This window comes from Polistes dominula, unplaced genomic scaffold, assembly GCF_049000335.1.
Source record: "Polistes dominula isolate Pdom_NZ unplaced genomic scaffold, Pdom_raw_medaka contig_12, whole genome shotgun sequence".
NCBI classification, from domain to species: Eukaryota; Metazoa; Arthropoda; class Insecta; order Hymenoptera; family Vespidae; genus Polistes; species Polistes dominula.
This window is the reverse complement of record NW_028301116.1, coordinates 1,924,725-1,945,700: the sequence shown is the minus strand read 5'-3', so window position 1 is coordinate 1,945,700 and position 20,976 is coordinate 1,924,725. Positions and strand designations below refer to the sequence as shown.

Genomic DNA, 20,976 nt, shown 5'->3' with positions numbered 1-20,976 from the left:
GCAACACTCGATTCACATATAACCAACGCATCAAGAACAAGGAAAACTCATCGGCACCCGACAAGGCAGCCTAACCACATCTCATCACGTAATCATCAGGCAGCTCAGCATCGGGGCGATAGTTTACATACAACAACGCAGCAGCGTATTATACAGGAACAATTCGATTCACAGTCCTACACGGAACAACTCTATTCACATTACTCCACCATCCCTTAAAACCGTCTCATTTTACGATAAATAAAGAACATTGTACTGATCAAGGCACCTGTACGCAACATAATTTTGGTCCTTCGAGCCGGATTGCTGATCCATCTACCTCAGTCGGCGCCTGTAGAACAGCAGTTCTCTTCAAGTGGACGAGAAAGAGGCAGGGAAGACTTCGCATCAACGAAGCAGCGGGACGCAACTCAAGGCGCACACTCACTCAACACAGGAGAATCAACGCAGCACACAAGCATCCTGGAGGCTGGAGTGTAGCATCGCGGGACAACAATACGAAAACGTGAGTCTTGCAATACTTTTTAACGAGTCATCAACCTGAAGTCGTATTCCCCCCTCTTATCTCTCCCCATTTTGTGCCTTTTTATCGTAAAATGTCGCGATCAACAACAGAGTGTACCGAGGCGCAGCTTATACGGAGGCGCGCGCCTTTAAAAAGTAAATTTACAGTTTTCAAAAAGTTCGTAACTGACCTAGAGAATCCTAACGATAACGATATAGCAAAATTAAAATCAAAATTAAAACAAATCGATTCGGACATGATAGCTTTCGAGAATGTTCAGACCGATTTAATAGCGGTTGCCTCCGAGGAGACGTGGGAAATCTACGTAAAGGAAGGTGACGAAATTCGCGAGTCAATCGAAGACGCGTTAATAAAAGCAGAAAGTATAGTAAAAAAATTCGATCATGCCGCGACATCAAGTGCTAACCCGGCCATTAATGAACCTGTAATATTGCCATCTGCGTGCACATCTATTGGTATACACAATCCCCCACGAAGCGATAAACTTGTACAATTGCCACCGGTGAATTTACCGCACTTCGACGGACGCTACGAAGAGTGGCCAAGTTTTGCTGATGGTTTTCAATCGATCGTTGGAAAAAATTCGGAATTACGAGATATACAAAAATTTGCGTATTTAAAGTCATGCGTATCGGGCGAGGCAGAAGAGAAAATACGAGATTTAGTAATTACCGAGGGCAATTATCAGATAGCATGGGAACTACTAGAGTCATATTACGACAATCCTATTTTATTAATTAATCGACACATAAGGGCAATTCAAGAGTGCCCCAAGATGAGTAGACAATCTCCGGAATCGTTAATTCAGGCCGCGAACACTCTCGTTACCAACTATAAAGCGTTATTATCCACAAAAAAGAATTTTGCTGAGGCATTCCCCATATACATGATCGTTTCCCGAATGGATGAACAGACGCGATATGAATGGGAGAAGCAGCGCCCCAAATTAGAGTTACCGACCATAGACGAGCTTTCAAGTTTCTTATTTAATGCCGGACGCGCACTTCTTACGTCGCAACCTGCAAAGGTTTCAAGAGATACGGGAAGGAATAGCATGAACAATCCGCCTAGACCGATTACACGGTACGGCAATCCGCGAAGCGCAGCACAGCTCAATACACGTTATACAAATTTGCAAAGACCGTCACAGAACGATGCACGCCAAAATCCAGTACAGGTTTATGCGTCACAATTTCAAAGTCAGTGCTACGTATGTTCGGGTAGTCATTTAGTATTTGCATGCGATCAATTAATAGGCGCTAACGCCGAGGAGCGAAATAGGATCGTCAAAGAAGCAGGATTATGTATAAATTGTTTGCGACCTGGTCATAGGGCTGAGGATTGCCGTTCTAGTTATTGTAGAAAATGTGGGAACAAGCACAACACGTTATTACATATAGACGAACAAATTTCAGCGGTGCAATGCTCATACGTTAAAATCAATCATGCACCTCTGCCTACATTATTATTAACCGCTGTGGTTTCATTATTAGATCGCGACGGTATTCCACACAAGTGCCGAGTACTCCTAGATTCAGGCGCCGGGGCTAATTTCTTAACGTTCGAGTTTGCCAGCAAGCTACGAATCGCACAACAAAGTGTGAACATACCAATAGCCGGGATAAATAAAATTGAAACTAATGCCACCAAGGCCCTAGTAACGACCATGCAATCGCAGACGGAAAACTACGCAGTTGAACTAAAGTTCTTACTTCTACCCAGTATAACAAATATTTCACCATCGCAACCAATACCCCCGGAAGAATTAACAATACCTGCAAATATCCGCTTGGCTGATACCGGTTTCGATAAACCTTCGAGAATAGACGCGATTCTCGGCATGCCCATTTTCTGTGCTTTATGGCACGCCGGACAGATTATTCAAATCAATGAATCAATATCTTTGCAAAATTCACGATTAGGTTGGATCGCAGTAACGACCTCAAATATGCATTTGCCACGAAACGTAAAATGCCATACCGCACTTATAGGATTGCAAGAACAATTAGAAAATTCTTGGCGCGTTGAGCAAACGCCAGAAAGGAAAATCAGATCTCAGGAGGAGGAGTATGGCGAATCGCACTATGAAACTAATACGCGCCGTGATCCATCGGGTAGATATATAGTAAGACTACCACTCAGGGAAAACGCAAATCAATTAGGGGATTCATACGTCAATGCACTAAAGAGATTTCATGTGTTCGAGCGGTCGTTAGCGCGTAGACCGGGGGTACGCGAAGAATATGCGAAACTTTTATCCGAATACGAGGATTTGGGGCATATGGAAAGGGTCGAAGAATCTTCCCGTACAGAAGGCTATTATTTGCCACATCATGCCGTAGCTAAACAATCGAGTATTACAACCAAGCTGCGGGTGGTTTTCGATGCATCCGCGAAATCGAGTAGCGGTCTATCATTAAATGATATCTTAATGGTCGGCCCAATGATTCAGGAGGACTTATTCACCATTCTCTTGAGATTTCGGTCACATGCATTCGCGCTTACTGCAGACATAGCCAAGATGTATCGACAAGTAACAATGGATCCGCGTGATCGTATTTATCAGAATATTCGTTGGCGTCGAGGATTAAATGAACCAGTCGGAACGTACCGACTTAAAACAGTAACATATGGCACAGCAACCGCGTCTTGTTTAGTGACTCGCACGCTACATCAACTTGCTAACGACGAATCAAGCCCAAGGGCATCCAGTATCTTAAAGGAAAATTTCTATGTCAATGATCAATTAATGGAAGCCCATACGATAGACGAGACTAAACAAATTCGCGACGAGCTCATAGCGGTGACAAATAAGGCGAGCATGCATATACATCAAACAATAGGTAAAAAACCAACGGTTGAATTGGTGTGCGCAAAATCAAAGTTTGCACCTCTCAAGACACAATCGCTTCCGCGTTTAGAACTGTGTGGCGCGGTCTTACTGGCGCGCCTGTACAGAGTCACTAGGAACGCGCTGCGAAGAATCAAACTTCGTCATTCAGTGTTTTGGTCGGATTCAGCAATAGGTTTGCATTGGCTCAATACACCGCCACATTTACTAAAAACGTTTGTAGCGCATCATTTAACTCGAGTGATTAGAGAGACAGTACTCACCTACGAAACATTTCTAACGTATGATCTAGAGATAGAGGCCATCCTCAATTCTCGCCCTCTCACCCCTTTATCCAATAATCCAAATGACCTACGCGCTCTCACTCCTGGACACTTCTTGATAGGTGACTCGTTGATAAGTTTGCCAGAGCACGATTTCAGGGATATACCATGCGGCCGGTTGTCGCAATGTCAACATATACAACAAATGCGACAGCACTTTTGGACACGATGGAGCAGGGAGTATTTGAATAAGCAAACGGTGCGTAAAAAATGGCACAAGGACGCGACGGATAACATAAGGATTATCACACTAGCTATTCTGAGGGAAGACAATGCTCCTCCTCTTAGGTGGCCATTGGGTCGAGTGACGGAGCTACATACTGGTCCTGATGGCATAACACGTGTGGTAACGCTAAAAATGTTTAATGGAAAATTAAAGCGAAGTGTCAAACAAGTAGCACCATTACTTAATGACGCCGAAACTCTTAATTAAGTACTTTTGAACGGTATCCGTTCAAGGGGGGCGGTATGTTGCGTATTGCGCAATATGTTATGAGGACTGTGTGAGTTGTTGCCTGACGCGATCGAAGTTTGGAATGGGGCACAGAAGCGGGACCTACCGGCGCCGTTTCTCTCGGCGTATGCTCGAGCACAAGTGGACACAATGCCGCTTCTTTAAGACAAAGCTTTCCCGAGCAGCGTGATTTTCCTCGACAACCCTATGCTAGCTCGACGGACCATGGAGAGTGACCCGACGGTCATTGGCCAATCAATTTGGGGAAGGGGGCGCACAGGATTGCCCGTTCCCTATAAAAGGCCACGGAAAATCGTCGATCCAAGCCATTCAGTCAGCAACACTCGATTCACATATAACCAACGCATCAAGAACAAGGAAAACTCATCGGCACCCGACAAGGCAGCCTAACCACATCTCATCACGTAATCATCAGGCAGCTCAGCATCGGGGCGATAGTTTACATACAACAACGCAGCAGCGTATTATACAGGAACAATTCGATTCACAGTCCTACACGGAACAACTCTATTCACATTACTCCACCATCCCTTAAAACCGTCTCATTTTACGATAAATAAAGAACATTGTACTGATCAAGGCACCTGTACGCAACATTATTATAAATATATGTATATATTTTTTATTAGACCATAAATAGAAGAATGTAGATAATTGTACCAAAAAAAAAGAAAAATAATTCTATTATTCCTTTATTAATTTATTTAAATAATTCTACGTTTTATCTTAGAATATTTTTTTACTAATATTTAATAATATATATGTTTTAAAGTAGTTATTATTTTTTCTTGTTTTTCTATACCTAATACTTTATAAATAAAAAGTATGAAAGTACTTTTACAAGAAAGTCCTTCTTTAAAATAGGTTAGTAGTATTTTTCAAGTATAAAAATACGCCAAATAAAAAGACTTTCTTTCATCGTCGTTTGTGAGAAAGATCTTTAAGGGAAAAAAAAGGAAAACTATTTTATCTGCTATCACTTTCCGACGTTTGTACACTTCTCAATAGTTTCGACAATTTCCAATAATCGTTTGAAACCCTTCAAAATGTTATCGAAAGAAAAAAGAGAAGTGTAGAGAAATTCAACTCGTATTTTATATATATATATAGATACGATTATCTTTATACCTTTCAGCTATCACCTTTGATAGATTTTCATCGAGTTCGTAAAATTCCAGTTACAGTTTTATGTGTATTATTCGTATTGTGTGTATGTGTGTGTATAGAATTTATCCGATGAAGTTATCTAGATTTTATCTCGATCGAGGATTGATTTTAAATTCTATCAAAAATGTTACGTTAATTGAAACGAACGAATTTATTTTAAATAAATAAATAAATAAATACACATCAATAATTAATCGAATGGTAAAAAAAAATTATTGTAAAAACTTTGATAACCTGGGTAACCTTCTTTACATATTTTCTTTCAAATAAATATTATAAATTATTTAAATAATTAAACAAAAATAACACAAATTTGTGAAGTAAGTTATGTTAAATTGATTTTTAAATTGAATTTTTTGAAGTATCAATTAAAAAAATATAACTTTCAAAGTTTATTTTTCACCTTTCTTTTTTATTTCTTCATCTTATCAAACGGTCGCATTTATTATCATTATAGCTGCAAATATGTAATTACATTTGTTTACAATCATAATTATATTTCATTAATAATAATTTATTATTAAATGATGAATTTATAATGCATATTGCTCGTTAAAATGATAATAATATTAAAAGTTATTAGTTGCAACGATATATAACAAATGTTTCCAGGAAAATAATCAGATATCAAACAAATCGTAGAGATTCATTTTATTCTAGGATGAAAAAATTTGCACCTTTTTGCATTTAAAATAAGAGAAGCTTTCCAACTTTGAAATTCTGATTTTAATACAATTTTTGCAAGTACACGTATATATCAAGAGTACATCAATTATGTAAAGGATCATTTTTTGTTGGATAGAAATTCACTTGAAAGGAATAAAATTACCTGTTATATAAGCTGACAGAATTCTATTTCTACCCTTTTCTGATTTAAAAACGTCTAACCATATATACTTAAAAAATAAAAAAATAAAAAAAAGATTAATTTTCTTTTCATAAAAATTACATCCTATTTCAAAGAAACCACCCTTACCGTATAAGAAGATTTTTTGTGATGAATATAAATTAAATATTTTTTTTCAAATCATTATTATAATAAATAAGATATAATATTATAATAAATATTATTAATTTAATTAATTATTTTATATTTTTATAACATAATTATATATATATATAATATAATTAATAATATAATATAATAATTTAATTGATTATATAATATTATAATATTTTATATATATAATTTATTAAGTTAAATAGAGTATTTATTATAAAAAATTTCGAAATTATTATTAATTTAATTTAAATATTATATAATATTATAATAACTTATAATATATCGTATTATAAATTAATATAATCGTATTTATTGTAAAAAAAATTCGAAAATAAGCAAATAAATTGTGACCCTTTAAAATTAATAATAAAAATCACATATATATGTTCGATATTTCTTATTTTTTAAAGTGATAGGCAACAATTAAAGCAATCACACGACGATTTTATATACGACAAGAATTTTCCATTAGGTTAAATGAAGCCAATGTTCAACTTGTCTCGACTAACACCACCACCCACCTATCCCACCCCTCCACCAAACTCCCCTATCAACTCGCAATCCTCAAAGAAACTCTTCTAACCACCCTTCGACGTTAATTTCCACTGCGAATTCGTTTACTTTGTTTTGTTCTTTTTTTAAACATTGCCATCATTCTACCAGTTTCTTTCTTTCTTTCTTTCTTTTTATCTTTCTTTCGTTTTTATCTCTTCCTATTTATTTTTTTTTTTTTTTATATCGCTCTTTCAATCTTCATTTTTTTTTTTCATTTCTCGTTCTTTTTCGTAAATCACGTTAATTACGTAGTTAACGTTAAAACTAGTTTTCCAAAGTTTGAGATACCTTTGGGTAAATATTCAACGAAAAGAGACAAAAAGAACAGATAGCAAGTTTAAACAGCTGGTTTTTAGCATCGGTGTCACACGAAAATTTTCCCATTAAAAGAATGTAGGAACGTGCATATATGCTTTTGTTTTTACGAAATGGTGAACACAACACATCTACGAGACAATTCTTATCAGCCAACCCTATACGTTTTCGTGTTATCAACTCGTGGTCGAGATTGATCAATAAGTTCATCAAAATACATACGATTGTTCCTGGATATTTTACAAATACATACGTGTACGAACTATTTTTATTTTATTTTTTTTAAATGTAATACGAGTTTTAAGAGAATATATGATTTTGTTTTAATCATACCAGAGATACACAAGTAGAAGAGATTATTTGAATTTTAAAGTGCGATAATATTATTCATATAAAATTTTGCATAAATGATTTATCATAGAATTTTATATTACGAATAAAAAAATATAAATAAATAGTTACAGGAGTATTTAATTACAGAAAGAGAGAGAGGGAGAGAGAGCGAGAGAAAAACGGAAATCGTGGTACCTTTCGTGGTTTCGTAAACTTCTCCGCTTTAATTAATGTTAATTTGTTAATTTGTCGAGTGAGGTAATGTAATAAATATTTATTTATGTATATTTTGATAATTTCAAAAGTAAGGGTAATTTTTTTTTTCATTTTACCAAGTTAAAAATAATTTTAATTTTCATGCATAAGAAATTTAAGATAATTAACAATACAATTAATTTATTGATAAATATTATGAATTTTAAAGTACGATAATATTACTCATATAAAATTTTGCATAAATGATTTATTACAGAATTTTATATTACGAATAAAAGAAATATAAATAAATAGTTACACGAGTATTTAATTACAGAGAGAGTGAGAGAGAGAGAGAGAGAGAGAGAGTGAGTGAGAGAGAAAAACGGAAATCGTGGTACCTTTCGTGGTTTCGTAAACTTCTACGCTTTAATTAATGTTAATTTGTCGAGTGAGGTAATGTAATAAATATTTATTTATGTATATTTTGATAATATCAAAAGTAAGGGTAATTTTTTTTTCATTTTATCAAATTAAAAATAATTAATTTTTATACATAATAAATTTAAGATAACCAACAATACCATAAATTTATTGATAAATATTATAATCGATTATAAATCGTTATTGAAATGTCATCGATCACATAAAATTCAATTTTTATTATTTCCATTGTCAAATAAATAAATAAATAACATAAGTTCAATCTTTGATAATTTGTTAATAACTTTTCGTTGTGTAACTATAAAGTTAATGAGACAAACAGGTGTATACAAACCTTTTGTAATATTTGATAGACGTTAAATGAAAGTTTATTTTTTGATTACTACAAACAGTTGTTTGCCTATTTATTATAAATTTTTATTGAATAATTGCAATGAACGTCACTTGTCAGAAGTGAGTTTATATTGAAATGCAAAATAAAACGAAAACTGAAATGAGTTCAGTTCCAATTAAGACGTTGCAGTCTTTCATGACTAATTACGAAACGAATTGCGATATATTATTATTATTACTATTTATTAATGGATGTATTTTTTTTTTTTAACATTTGTACATTCTCCACAAGTATTTTTTTTATTGGGTTCATGTTACGGATGTTTTCATCTAAAATGCTTGTGTAATGTAATTAATTTCTCTCTTTTGTAATTTTTATTATAGGTAAACTCCAGTATACTAAATTATTTATAAAATATATATTTACTCCTATTTTTTTTTATATATTTTTATATTATTTTTATATATTTTTACTTCTTTATCTTTTCTAATATTCTTATTACATATTATCGCAATTTTTAGGAAATAATATAAAGTAATGTTAACAATAAAAAAAATATTACAAAATTAAATACTTAATTACAAAAAAATAATTAAAAAAATTACAAAATTGTAAAACTTAAAAAATTAACTAATTAATCCATTGAATTAATTTTTATAATTCATATTTATAAAATAACTTATTTAAAATTTTGTAACTCGTACTTAATTATAAATTTATTACATTTGTTAATGAATTACGATTGTTTATACTTTTACTTCGTTTTTTATTTTATTTTTTTTAAATACACGACGAATAATAAGTTTTGTTATAATATATGTTCAATTTATTTAGTAATTTGATCATTTTATTAACTTAAAAAAATATGAAGAGATAAAAAAGAAAAAACAAGTTTTATATTGAAAAGATTTTATACATAAGAGTTGATATATACATGAAAGAAAAAAAAACAAGAAATATATTTATTATCAATAGTATTTTATTAAATTCAAGATCAACTGTATTGGAGAAAAAATCAGATTTTATTCGGACCAGTTGTATTCCAACAACGTGTATCCAAGATTCATAAGACCGTGAATAATTTTCTTTCACGTATACATACACGTACTATATATATATCTATCTTTTGAAAATCATTCTTATGATATAATACTAGAATTTATTCATGTTTACAACTCAATGAACCCTATTGAAATAGATAGTCTTCTCTTCTTTCTCAATTCTTAAAATGGCAATCACAAAAATGCGAAGTGTCTTTTCTAGTAAACTGGAAATATGATATTGAACGGTGACACAATATTGTTGAAAATCCCTTCGGGATACTATCTTTTCTATCAAATATATATATATATATATATATATATATATATATATATATATATATATATATATGTCACACATGTTTTTTTATTTAGAAAGAGAAAGAGGGGTTGGGGGGAAGAGAAGAGATGAATACAAAAAATTAACATGGTTTTTTCTATAATAAAATGTAGTTATAAAATTAGTTATAGTTATTAAATATAAATAAAAAAATGTTTCATCGTATTCTTTACCTTAAAAATAAAACAAATGTTCTTATCTACTATTATTTATTATTTATTAAATATTATATATTATATTATATTTGAAATATTTCACTTTGAGAATGAAACGTATATATATATGAAAAGATTATAGTTGAAAATATGCAACGTTTGAATGAATGAATATAAGATAAAAACAAGTTTCTTTATATGTATTAAACTATTATGAATAACCAGATTTATTCTGTTTAATAATTAATGTGAACGTTAACAAGGGCCAAAACGGATTTAGTTTAATTCGAAGTAAGCCGAGCATCTATTTCAAGCGTATGCAAGTTAGAGAGTTTTATTAATCTGGTGATAGTTCTGCTGACCTAATAGGATATATATATATAGTATATGTGTGTGTGTGTCTACCTCGCATTCTCGAAATTCGATTAAGTACGTATAATCCAGCTTCATGAAGATTATCGAATTAATTGGGCACCTCCAGTGACATTGTCATCTCGTTGTATGATTAAATCCTCCCTGTGTAAAGTAACTTTGTGTCTTTCTATTTTATTTTTTTTAATTTTTATATATAATACTTTTTTATATCATATTTCATCATTATCATTATATTTCAAATTATAATATTTTTCATTAATAATTAAATAATTAATTAATATATATATATACTTTTTAATACCTTGAAAAGGCATTCGGAGACAAAAATCAGTTTGATGATGAATATCTTTTGAACGCTTAATTTAATCGCCAAAACAGAAGACACCATTTTTATAGAGAAGTTAATTTCTTACAAAAATTTGTATTGTGCACTTTTTAATAGTCATTTATTGTCAAGTTATAAAATTCATAAACAAAAATAAAATTTGTCTAAAAATCATCAAATTTAAATCTTCAATATCATTCAAATGGTTAGGTTTACGGAAAAATATAAGATATCTTTTTTGTAGAGCATTAAATTTCTTACAAAATTCGTCTAGAACATTTTTCTGTACAATCAATAAATAATGAGGTATGAATTTTAATCTATTAGACTGAAAAAAAATAAAAAACTGGGATGTGAAGGATCTTCCTATTAAAATTAAGAGCTCATATTTGGTGAGAATTTTTTAAAGGTGTCTAGTAACCCATTTTTCCGTGGCACTTGAAAAAAAAAAAAAGTCATTTTTTTGACCCACCCTAATATTTATGTATATTTGTATTTTAAAATTAATATATATTTTAATATTATTTTTATAAAGATTATTTTTACATATATAAAAATATATATTATTTATACATATAAATATACATATATATAGTTTAAAATATTATAAAATATATTTATTTTCTATATGTTTTTTTATATAATTTTTTTTTTTTTTAGATGAGAAACTTCGTGAGAATTGATACCAAACCATAAAACCAGGTGATAAATTGGTAAGTGTTGATGGTAGTGGTTATAATGATATGATGGTGTTTGCCATATAAAAAAAAAACTTTATAAATCACTTTTTAACTGTTCTAACAAGCGTAAGGAAGTTTCTTTTAAAAAGAAACGTTTTTATTAAATGACATTTTTTTATTTCTCTTTTTTTTTCGTTCCTCATTCTTTTCTTACACGCGAGAAAGAAAATTGGAATATTACTTCAGAGAATAATTGTAATATTATTTATAATATATTGATCAAGGAAAAAGTTTTATGTTCCATTTAATTTTTTTTACATTACAAACTTTTTCATTTACATACTTGTATTTTTATTTTTTTTTTTTTTAACATTACCTTTCATACTTTCATGCTTTCGTGATACTACCTTTGATAACTTTCTCTTTCTCTCTCTCTCTCTCTCTCTCTCTCTCTCTCTCTCTCTCTGTCTCTCTCTCTGTCTCTCTCTCTGTCTCTCTCTCTGTCTCTCTCTTTTACTCTTTTCTTATTTTTGTTCTTTTACTTTTTTTCTTTTTCTTTTCTTTAGCGTCTTGATACAAAATATTTTTATCTTGCAAGAAGTAAGATTACATACAATTCACACACAGTTTATATATACATATATACGTATATTACATATGTGTATACTCTAGTATATTCATATATTTTCTACGCGTACATATGTGTAACATATACATGTATATATACAGACTCTATTTTCTTTATTCTTTCCGACATGGATAGTATACCTCGTTCGTGAAAAACACCGGTGGATATTCTACTTTAACCAAAAGATAAAAAAAGAGAAAAATCTCGAAGGGTAAGTTGGGTTTTTTTAGCTTCTTGTCGTATCAGCAAATGTTTTGGAAGTTTGGATTACTCTATTATATCTTTTACCTTGTTTTCAGTATTTGTGTGTGTGTGTGATTTTTCGTTTTATCGAGAGAAAACATTTTGATAACGAAGTTTAAACTTCTGTACAATATTCATATTAAAATAAGAACAATGATAAAAGTTTATTTTTGCTGGTTACTGAATGGTCCATAATTGTTTTTAATTTTACAAATTATTATTTACTTTTATAAAAAAAATATTTAAAAAGAAAAATAATTGGTGATTATTTAACATGCAATTTTTCTGGTTTAACTCTTTGATATTTTTCATTAAATAAAAACGATGATAAATTTTATTTCGTTATTACAGAATAATCCAATTTTTTTTAACTAATCATTATTAATCTTTATAACAAAATTATTTTTAAAAAATTATCGTGAATATTTAACTTTTAACTTTTTAATTTTTCCTTGGATAAACTTTGATATTTTTCATTATAAGCTCGTTTATAATTTTGTTAATGATATTCACTTTTGCTTACGATCTATTTAAAAATAAAGTGAAGTAACAAAAAAAGTAAAAGATAAAAAAGGCATCAAACTTTTGAATTTATTATCCATCGTTTTCATTCACGGTTTTAACGAAAACTCTCATGAACGAGCACCTACCAAGACCAAATACTTTTTTTATTATTTGCTTGAGATAAATTTGCGGTTAACGTTGGGATGGCATATTTAAAGCTAAACTACGGTGATAGATAGATCATAATGAATAGAATTGATAAAACTTCTTTTTATCTTTTTTCATTACTTAACAAGTAGATGATAAAAGTAAATTGGTTGGATATTAGAGAATTAATATATTTATAATATTTTAATTTTTTTGTTTAAACATTTGTCATATATTTTAGTTTCTTTTTGTAATGTTCAAAAACCAAACAAGAAAAAAAACACGATTATCATTACTGTAATGTAATATTAAAAATAATATTAAAATATAATAATAAAATATGTAAGTTTAAAATATATAAAAAAAAAATAATTTGAACATTAAATAGTATTAAATAGTATTTAACTATTAATAGTATTATAATTTCCTACAATATATATATATATATATATATATATATATATATATATATATATATATATATATATATATATATATATTATTTAATAAATAAAAAAAGTATAATTTAATTATACTAAATTTAATATTTGATTAATCATTTTACAATTATTTTATTTTTAACAATTATTTATAATATATTGTAATTATATATTACAAATATATTTATATTTTTAATATAATATAATATTATATTATACATTATTAATGAAAAGAATTTTATTTTAATGATATTGGTTAAATTTGAAAAATATATAATTTGTAATTAACATTTTCTGTTTCTCAATTTCCTTTTTTATTTTTTAATAAACGAAAATTATATAAAAGGTTTGTGTTCAATTTTAAAGACCACGCAAATAATCTTTTTTATACTCTCTCTAATACTAGAAGAAGTACTCTATATTAAAGAAAAAAGAAAAAAAGAAAAAAAGAATAGAAAAAATCTAAATCGACAATCATTTGGTTTTGTCGTAATACGTGAGCTCTTTCGAACGATAAAATGAAAGAATATAGTAATAGGTATATAAACGTGAAAATGCGTCGTGATAAATAATGAAAAAGATAGGATAGAAGAATGAAAATGGGCAAAAGAAAAAAGAAAAGAAAAGAAAGGAAAAGAAAATAGAACTCGTTTTATGCAAAGAAATTCAAAGGATTTACGATGTTTTTATGTGTGTATTTGTCAGGAAATTATTGAGAATATTTTCTTTTTTTTTTCTTTGATAAAAAAAAAAATAAACGAGTAAAAATATCGCTTAATTTTAATTCTGAAATAGATCAAAAAATGATAATGCGATTAAAACAATAAATAAATAAATATAATTATTCTATATAATTAATTAAATACATTTACTTATTTATATTAATATAATATAAATAAAAATATTATATTATATTTTTATTTAATTATAATAATAATTTAATATTATATTTTATATTTTTTTTTATTTATATTATATTATATTAATAATTATTTATATAATATAATTTAAATTTTTTTTTTAATTTAAATTATATTAAATTATTTAAATATATAAAATTATATAGATTATATAAATTATATAAAATTACTTTAAATTTAAATTATTAATATAATATAAATAAAAATAATATTAATAATTACTTATAAATCAAGTATTACAATATTTTAGGAAATAACCTAATATATATATATATATATATATATTATTGTATATTATTATAAACATATAATACGATTAGTTCAATCCTATATCCAGAAAAATATTACAATTCTAATTTTAATGTACATTTAATTTACATTTGATTGCATAATGAACAATTGTTTTTGTCTTTTTGCTAGTAATACATAAAAACATAATTTTGCAAAAATGAAACAATTTATGCGAGAAAGAAAGTGAGAGAGTATAAATTGTATATCTTTTAAATTTACGATCCTAAAACCTTTTGATTACAGAAAACAGGATGATGATAATAATCAATAAGACGTTGAGTAATCTTTGTTACTTAAGAGTCGTCTATTGATAGGAATCACAGTGTTATCGTGTTTATCAAAGTTACGGTACATCACTCGACAAAGTTTCATGCAAAGAGAACGGAAAAGATAATAAACCGAATTTTCTACGACGTTTTTGCTACTTTCAAAAATTACTAAAGTATGAGAAGACTAACTTAGCTTAGCTAACTTACATTAGCCTAAACTCATTCCCATCTAACTTTTTTTTACGTTGCTTTTTAAAAAAATCGTGAGAAACAGATAACTCGATGTAATTTTTTTTTCTTTTTGTATCATCGTTTTTTAGATCTTCTACGTTTTCATATTTCTAAGTTTAGATTTTTTTATATTTTTTTTTTCACGAACTATGAAATTATCATTCCTGTAATCTAATGCGAGTTATGGTTCAAACATTTGGTATTCAACCTTCTTTCCCCATGAGAATCGTTCGAAACCATATCGTCGTTTAAATTCTTTGTCAAGATGCCAAATTCATCGTCGTATCATCTTACTACACACACACAAACACAAATATACACACATATACATCTACATAACATTAGGTAAGAATTTTATTGCCGAATGAAAATGTTATTACGGAAGTTGGCACAGTTTGTGACGATCCCGAATAGTGAACTTTTCTGCATATGTGTACGTATGTATGTGCGTGCGTGTTTCTCATCCTAAAATATGGGAACATTCGATGAGAATATATTGAACGTTTTCTCGAAACTTGTAACTAATCGATATGTCTTTAGAAAATTAATTTTTAGGAAGGGTTTTTTTATTTCTACATTTTAAAATAATATTTTTAAAAAATCGAATAAAACAAAATATTTTTTATATTATTATTATAAGACGATTATTAAAAGAAATGAAAAAAAAAAAAATAATTAATTCCCTTGGCCAAGTTTACTTTTTGTGTTTTATAATTTCACGAAATATTTCACATAAAAAAAGAAAAAAATATAAATTTCTTCACTTTGTATTATATTATATTAATTAAAACGTCAAGATAAATTCTTTTTTATATTTATTATAATTATATTATAATTATATTATTATGTATAATATATAATTTATAGATATTTATTTTATAAATATTTAAATATATAATATATAATTTAATAATATAATTTTTATTAATTATAATTATTATAAATAATAATATAATTATAATATAATTATTAATTTTTTTATCCCTCATTATACGTAGATCGGTTAACGAAACATATTTAATTTAAATATCAAATTCTTATTGCATCCAATTAATTAAAACAAATTTCATATTTTACCAATCTCTCGAATATATGGCAAATTATTTATCACTTTTTATTTTTTTATTAAATTTGATTAAGAGAAACGAACACCCATCTTTCACGAATCGAAATTAAATGATAGTACGATCTGAAATTAATAATAATAATAATAATTTGAAGACGAGTACGTGAATTTAAGCAAATATAAATCATGCTTTACTATGACAACGTAAAATAGTCCCACCCTACATATATATATATATATATATATATATATATATATATATTTTATTCTCTTTTTTTTTTGACTTTTATAAATAGACCACTATATTGAAATTGGTCTCCGTAGGGAAGCAGAAATAACCAAAAGATGGGGGAAAATTGCACAGCGTGTTATCTATTTATTTCAATCATCACGCAGCACGACTCACTCTCTTTTTCTACTACGTTAACTTTTCGAGAAAAGATCAAAACGAGATATAAGGGAGAAGATAGGAGAAGAGGGAAGAGGGGAGATATGGGGGGAGAAAGAAGGATAGGAGGATAGACTTTTCTGACTCTTAGCATCGACAAAATCGTTAAACCTTTCAACGGAAGTTGTTCATCTTGACTGAAATTACTCTATCAAACAAAATCAAAAGTAATTCTAAATCATTTTCTTTTTTTTCTTTTTTATAAGTTCCTGTTTATATATAGTATGAATCAATCGTGTGAGTCATATATATTTTAGTTATATATATATTTTTTAAGGAGTTTTTCAAACTTTTACAGATGCAATTAAATTATTTTTAAAAGAAAATATTAAGTTGTTTAAAGTTAATTTTTTTTGTATTTTATTACATTTAATTTTATATTTTATTATATCTTATTACATTAAAATTAATAATTATATTTTATTAATTTAATTTATTTTATACTTATTTATATTTAATTGTTTATATTTTATTATATTTATATTTCATTATATTAGACCAATAATTGGATTTATTATAGTTTTAGAATTTGTTTTATATGTTAATCGTTATTTAATTAATTTATTAATATATATATATTAAACTACCTTAAAACCCTTGAAACCCCTAAAAAATATTTATATATAATAATAATACTATACCATATATATTTTTTTTTTTCTACAAAGAGTAAATAAATCACATGTCACGTGTGTTGTTTTAATGTGCATTTCTTAACGCATAACGATGAATAATATATCTATCATTGTTTAAAAAAATCACCATGACCTTTAATGAAGTCATTCATTCCCTTTTTTTCTTTCTATTCTGTTTTTATTTTTTTTATTTTTCTCTTTTTTGCATACTTAGAAAGTATTCTTCATTAGAGCAATTCTTCTTTTTTTTTTTTGCTGGTCTTCTTCTTATTCAGAAAACTTATCCTTAGAGGCCCTTATTCACGAGAGAATCAGAAGTAGAGGCTTGTCAGAGATCACCGGATTCCTCGTTGTCCTCTTTCTTATGCCCTCTTTTTTTTATGCGCATCTTAACTCTCTTGTCATTGGAATTCTTGTTTCTCTCTCTAACAAACCACCTACCCTCACATATCTACCCCACCACCTCTTTTTAACCCTTCTCTGTCTCTTTCACTTCCCTTTTCTTGTTATTTGTCACTTTAATCGCAGTACGATACTCATGTCTACTTATCCAAGTATAATCTTCTCATTTGAAAGTCCCTTCAACGTGTCTTATTTCATGTTCAATGATAAATCTTACTACCACAACCATCAAAATCCCTACCACTTGCCCTTTGCGTCCTACCTAACCTAGTTTTTGAAAGATAAGTCAAAATCGTGTCTAAAGTTTACGACTATGACATCCAATCCTTCCCTTTCCCTCTTTTTTTATCTGTGTAATAAGGTAAGATACTGGTTGTGAAAAAAAATATTGAAAAAATATATCAGATCTTAAAAGTAATAGGTAACCATGAGTTGGTATGTAATCGTAATGTTTAAAAAAAAAGTTAACTTGCGGGGGGGGTGAATATGTTAAAATTTGTTAAGGCCATAATATCACTTAAAACAATTAAAATTTAATCATTATAAATTTAATTATATTATATGGTTTATATATGGAATAGAATTTTAAATCAAATTTAAATTATATTTAATATTAATTCAAATAAAATAAAATAAAATTACATTGTGTGTGTGTGTTGCTTTTTACAAAAATAATTAAATATAAAAAAAATTAAATTAAAATTAAATTTCATATTAATTTAAATTACTAATAAATTATTATAAATAAGTTATTACAATAAATTATTATATTTAAATTACTTAATATAAATCAAATTAAAATTAAATTTAATATTAGTTTAAATTTAATATAAATTTAAATTAAATAAATTTAAATTAATCAAAATAAAATTAAATTGTCGCTTTATAGATAAAAATAATTTACTTTGATTTAACATTTTTGCATAAATTTGGGTATGAAAGAAAATATAAATTGTAATGCATGATTAAAAAACAAAAAAGAATATAAGAATCATAAATTCTGTAATATTGGTTTTTCTTTTTTTTTCTTCTTTTTTTATCTCTACAAATAAACGTATGATATCAAAATGATCGAATCATAAGAAAATATCTTTATACGTAGATAGATAATACACGTTAACGAATTCAATCATAATAAAATGAACAAAAATCTAGAAAATGATGATAATACTGGGTATTATTATGATCGTAGAAAGATATAGGAAGATATGTTTTTCATCATGGTATGTGAATAAAAATGATAACTATATTTCAAAAGAAATACTACACGAAACATTTCATCTACTTGTTATGTGTAAATGGTTATCGTTTAATGTGTGACCTATTACGTAAAAATATGATTAATGGTGAGAATATTTTTACTATTACTCGTTTTTAATCAAACAACTTTCAAGATACGATTTTTTATAAAAAAAAAAAATATCCTTAGAAATGAACTTTATCGATTGTTTCGAATTAGAAATTAAATGATTAGAACAACAACAACAAAACATATTAACATTCTTATCTTAACTTGTCATGAAATACAAATTTAAAGTTTTATTTTATTTTAATTATTTATTTTATTATTATTAATTTTATTTATCTTTATTTTAATTTATTAAATACTTCTTTCTTTTTTCTTTTTTCTTTTTAATTGTTCTTTTTATAATATATAAATATAATTGTAATTTTTTAAAGATTCGAATCGATGTCACCAAGGTATCAGGTACAAATTAGTAGAATAATAGTTCCTATATAATCCAATTGTTTTCACTATTCCATTGTATTACGTGATACACGATAATGTTACACGTAAGCCAATACGTTTTCCACGTTTCTCTACGTTATCTGGTTACAAATTGAGTCTTCTTTTTGATTACAATGAAAAGAGAAAATTTCCTATGCAATAAATAATCTCTCAAAACATTCACAGATAAAAATTACACGTAACTTTCTTAATTAACAATATAATAATAATAATAATTATTATTATTATTGAAAATTTCGTTCGTTTTTTGTGTAATTTTACATTCATTCGTATTATTATTTTTTTTTTCATTCCTTTCATTACGACAATAATTTTGATCCCAAAAAATAAAATAAAATAAAATAAAACGATATTTCCAAATCAAATATTTTAGTTGAGATATAAAAATTTTGATTTCGTTGCTTTTTATTTTGTTTTTTTCCAATATTTCCATCGTTCATTTATCAAAAAGATTAATGTATGGTATTTTACAAAAACTTTTATTAATTTTCACTCTATCATTTTATTTTATTTTTTCGAAATAACTCTAATTGATATTGTGGATAATAAAAGAACCATTTTATTGGAGTTAATGAATCCTTGAAATTGGATCAATTTCTCGATGAGTTACCGAAACAAGGAACCCCCTAAGGAAAACAATGTTATTCCCAAGAAAAAAAGAAAATACGAAAATAAAAGAGAGAAGAGAAAAAAGTAGGATGAGGGAAGGGTGGAAGGGGAGGGAAAGAAGGAGAGAAAAGATAGAGGGGTGAAAGAAAAAGATTGATAACTGAAAGAGACTGTATGGGGGCGAAAAAAAAAAGAAAAGAAGATAATGATACCTGTATGATGTTCTGAAAACATATATAAACCATGTAAACCCCAAGGCATAACACACATCTTAAAATCCACAATGTTAACGTACACATAACGAACACGTCTAAACATCACGTACACATACATATAAACATACACCATACACTCTACACATACACGCATATACGTGACTCGTGTTATTAATGAACCAAAAAGGGAGAAATGAAAGATAAACAACAAACAAAAAGAAGGCAAGGAAACATATATCTATATATATGTATGTATATATATGTATATATATGTATATATGTATTATCTTTTAAGCAAACTATCGATTCGTCAAAGAGATAAAACTGGGAAGGTCAATTTGACAGGGGGTTTATTAGTTGGTAGTGGGCGTAAATATATTCCAACATGGTAATTGTTATGATTTTCTTATGGGCTAAAATAATAGCTCTGCTAAGGGAGATAAAAAAAAAAATAAGTAACAAAAAAGAGAATAAAATTAGGAAGGGTGAAGGGAAGAAAAGATAAGAAACCAAAAAAAAATATAAAATAAAATAAAAGAGTGAAAATTGAGAAATAAAATTAGGGAAAAGTAAGAAAAGAAAAAAGAGAAGGAAAGGAAAGTAAAAACAAAAAATATGATCCAGTTAAGTTTTAGAAGAATAAAAAAGTTCGAGTGAGAAAGAGAAAGAGAGTGAGAGAAAGATAAAAGATAAAAAAAAAAGTAAGAGTTGTCGAGTAAAAAGGGCAATTTAAAATGTTCAA

The 20,976-nt window shown here is 27.6% G+C and overlaps 2 protein-coding genes across 3 annotated transcripts in view; one reads left to right on the top strand and one right to left on the bottom strand.

Annotated features, from left to right (window-relative positions):
* The window catches only part of LOC107070713 (B9 domain-containing protein 1), an 87,600-nt gene extending 75,101 nt beyond the window's left edge, over positions 1-12,499 (top strand). The window contains exon 5 of the mRNA XM_089176905.1: positions 11,417-12,499. Coding sequence (XP_089033031.1) covers positions 11,417-11,439 — 23 coding nt within the window. The 3' untranslated portion in view covers positions 11,440-12,499. The remainder of the gene's footprint in view (positions 1-11,416) is intronic.
* AstA-R1 (allatostatin A receptor 1) overlaps positions 1-20,976 on the bottom strand; it is a 47,618-nt gene that overhangs the window by 1,401 nt on the left and 25,241 nt on the right. The window lies entirely within an intron of this gene.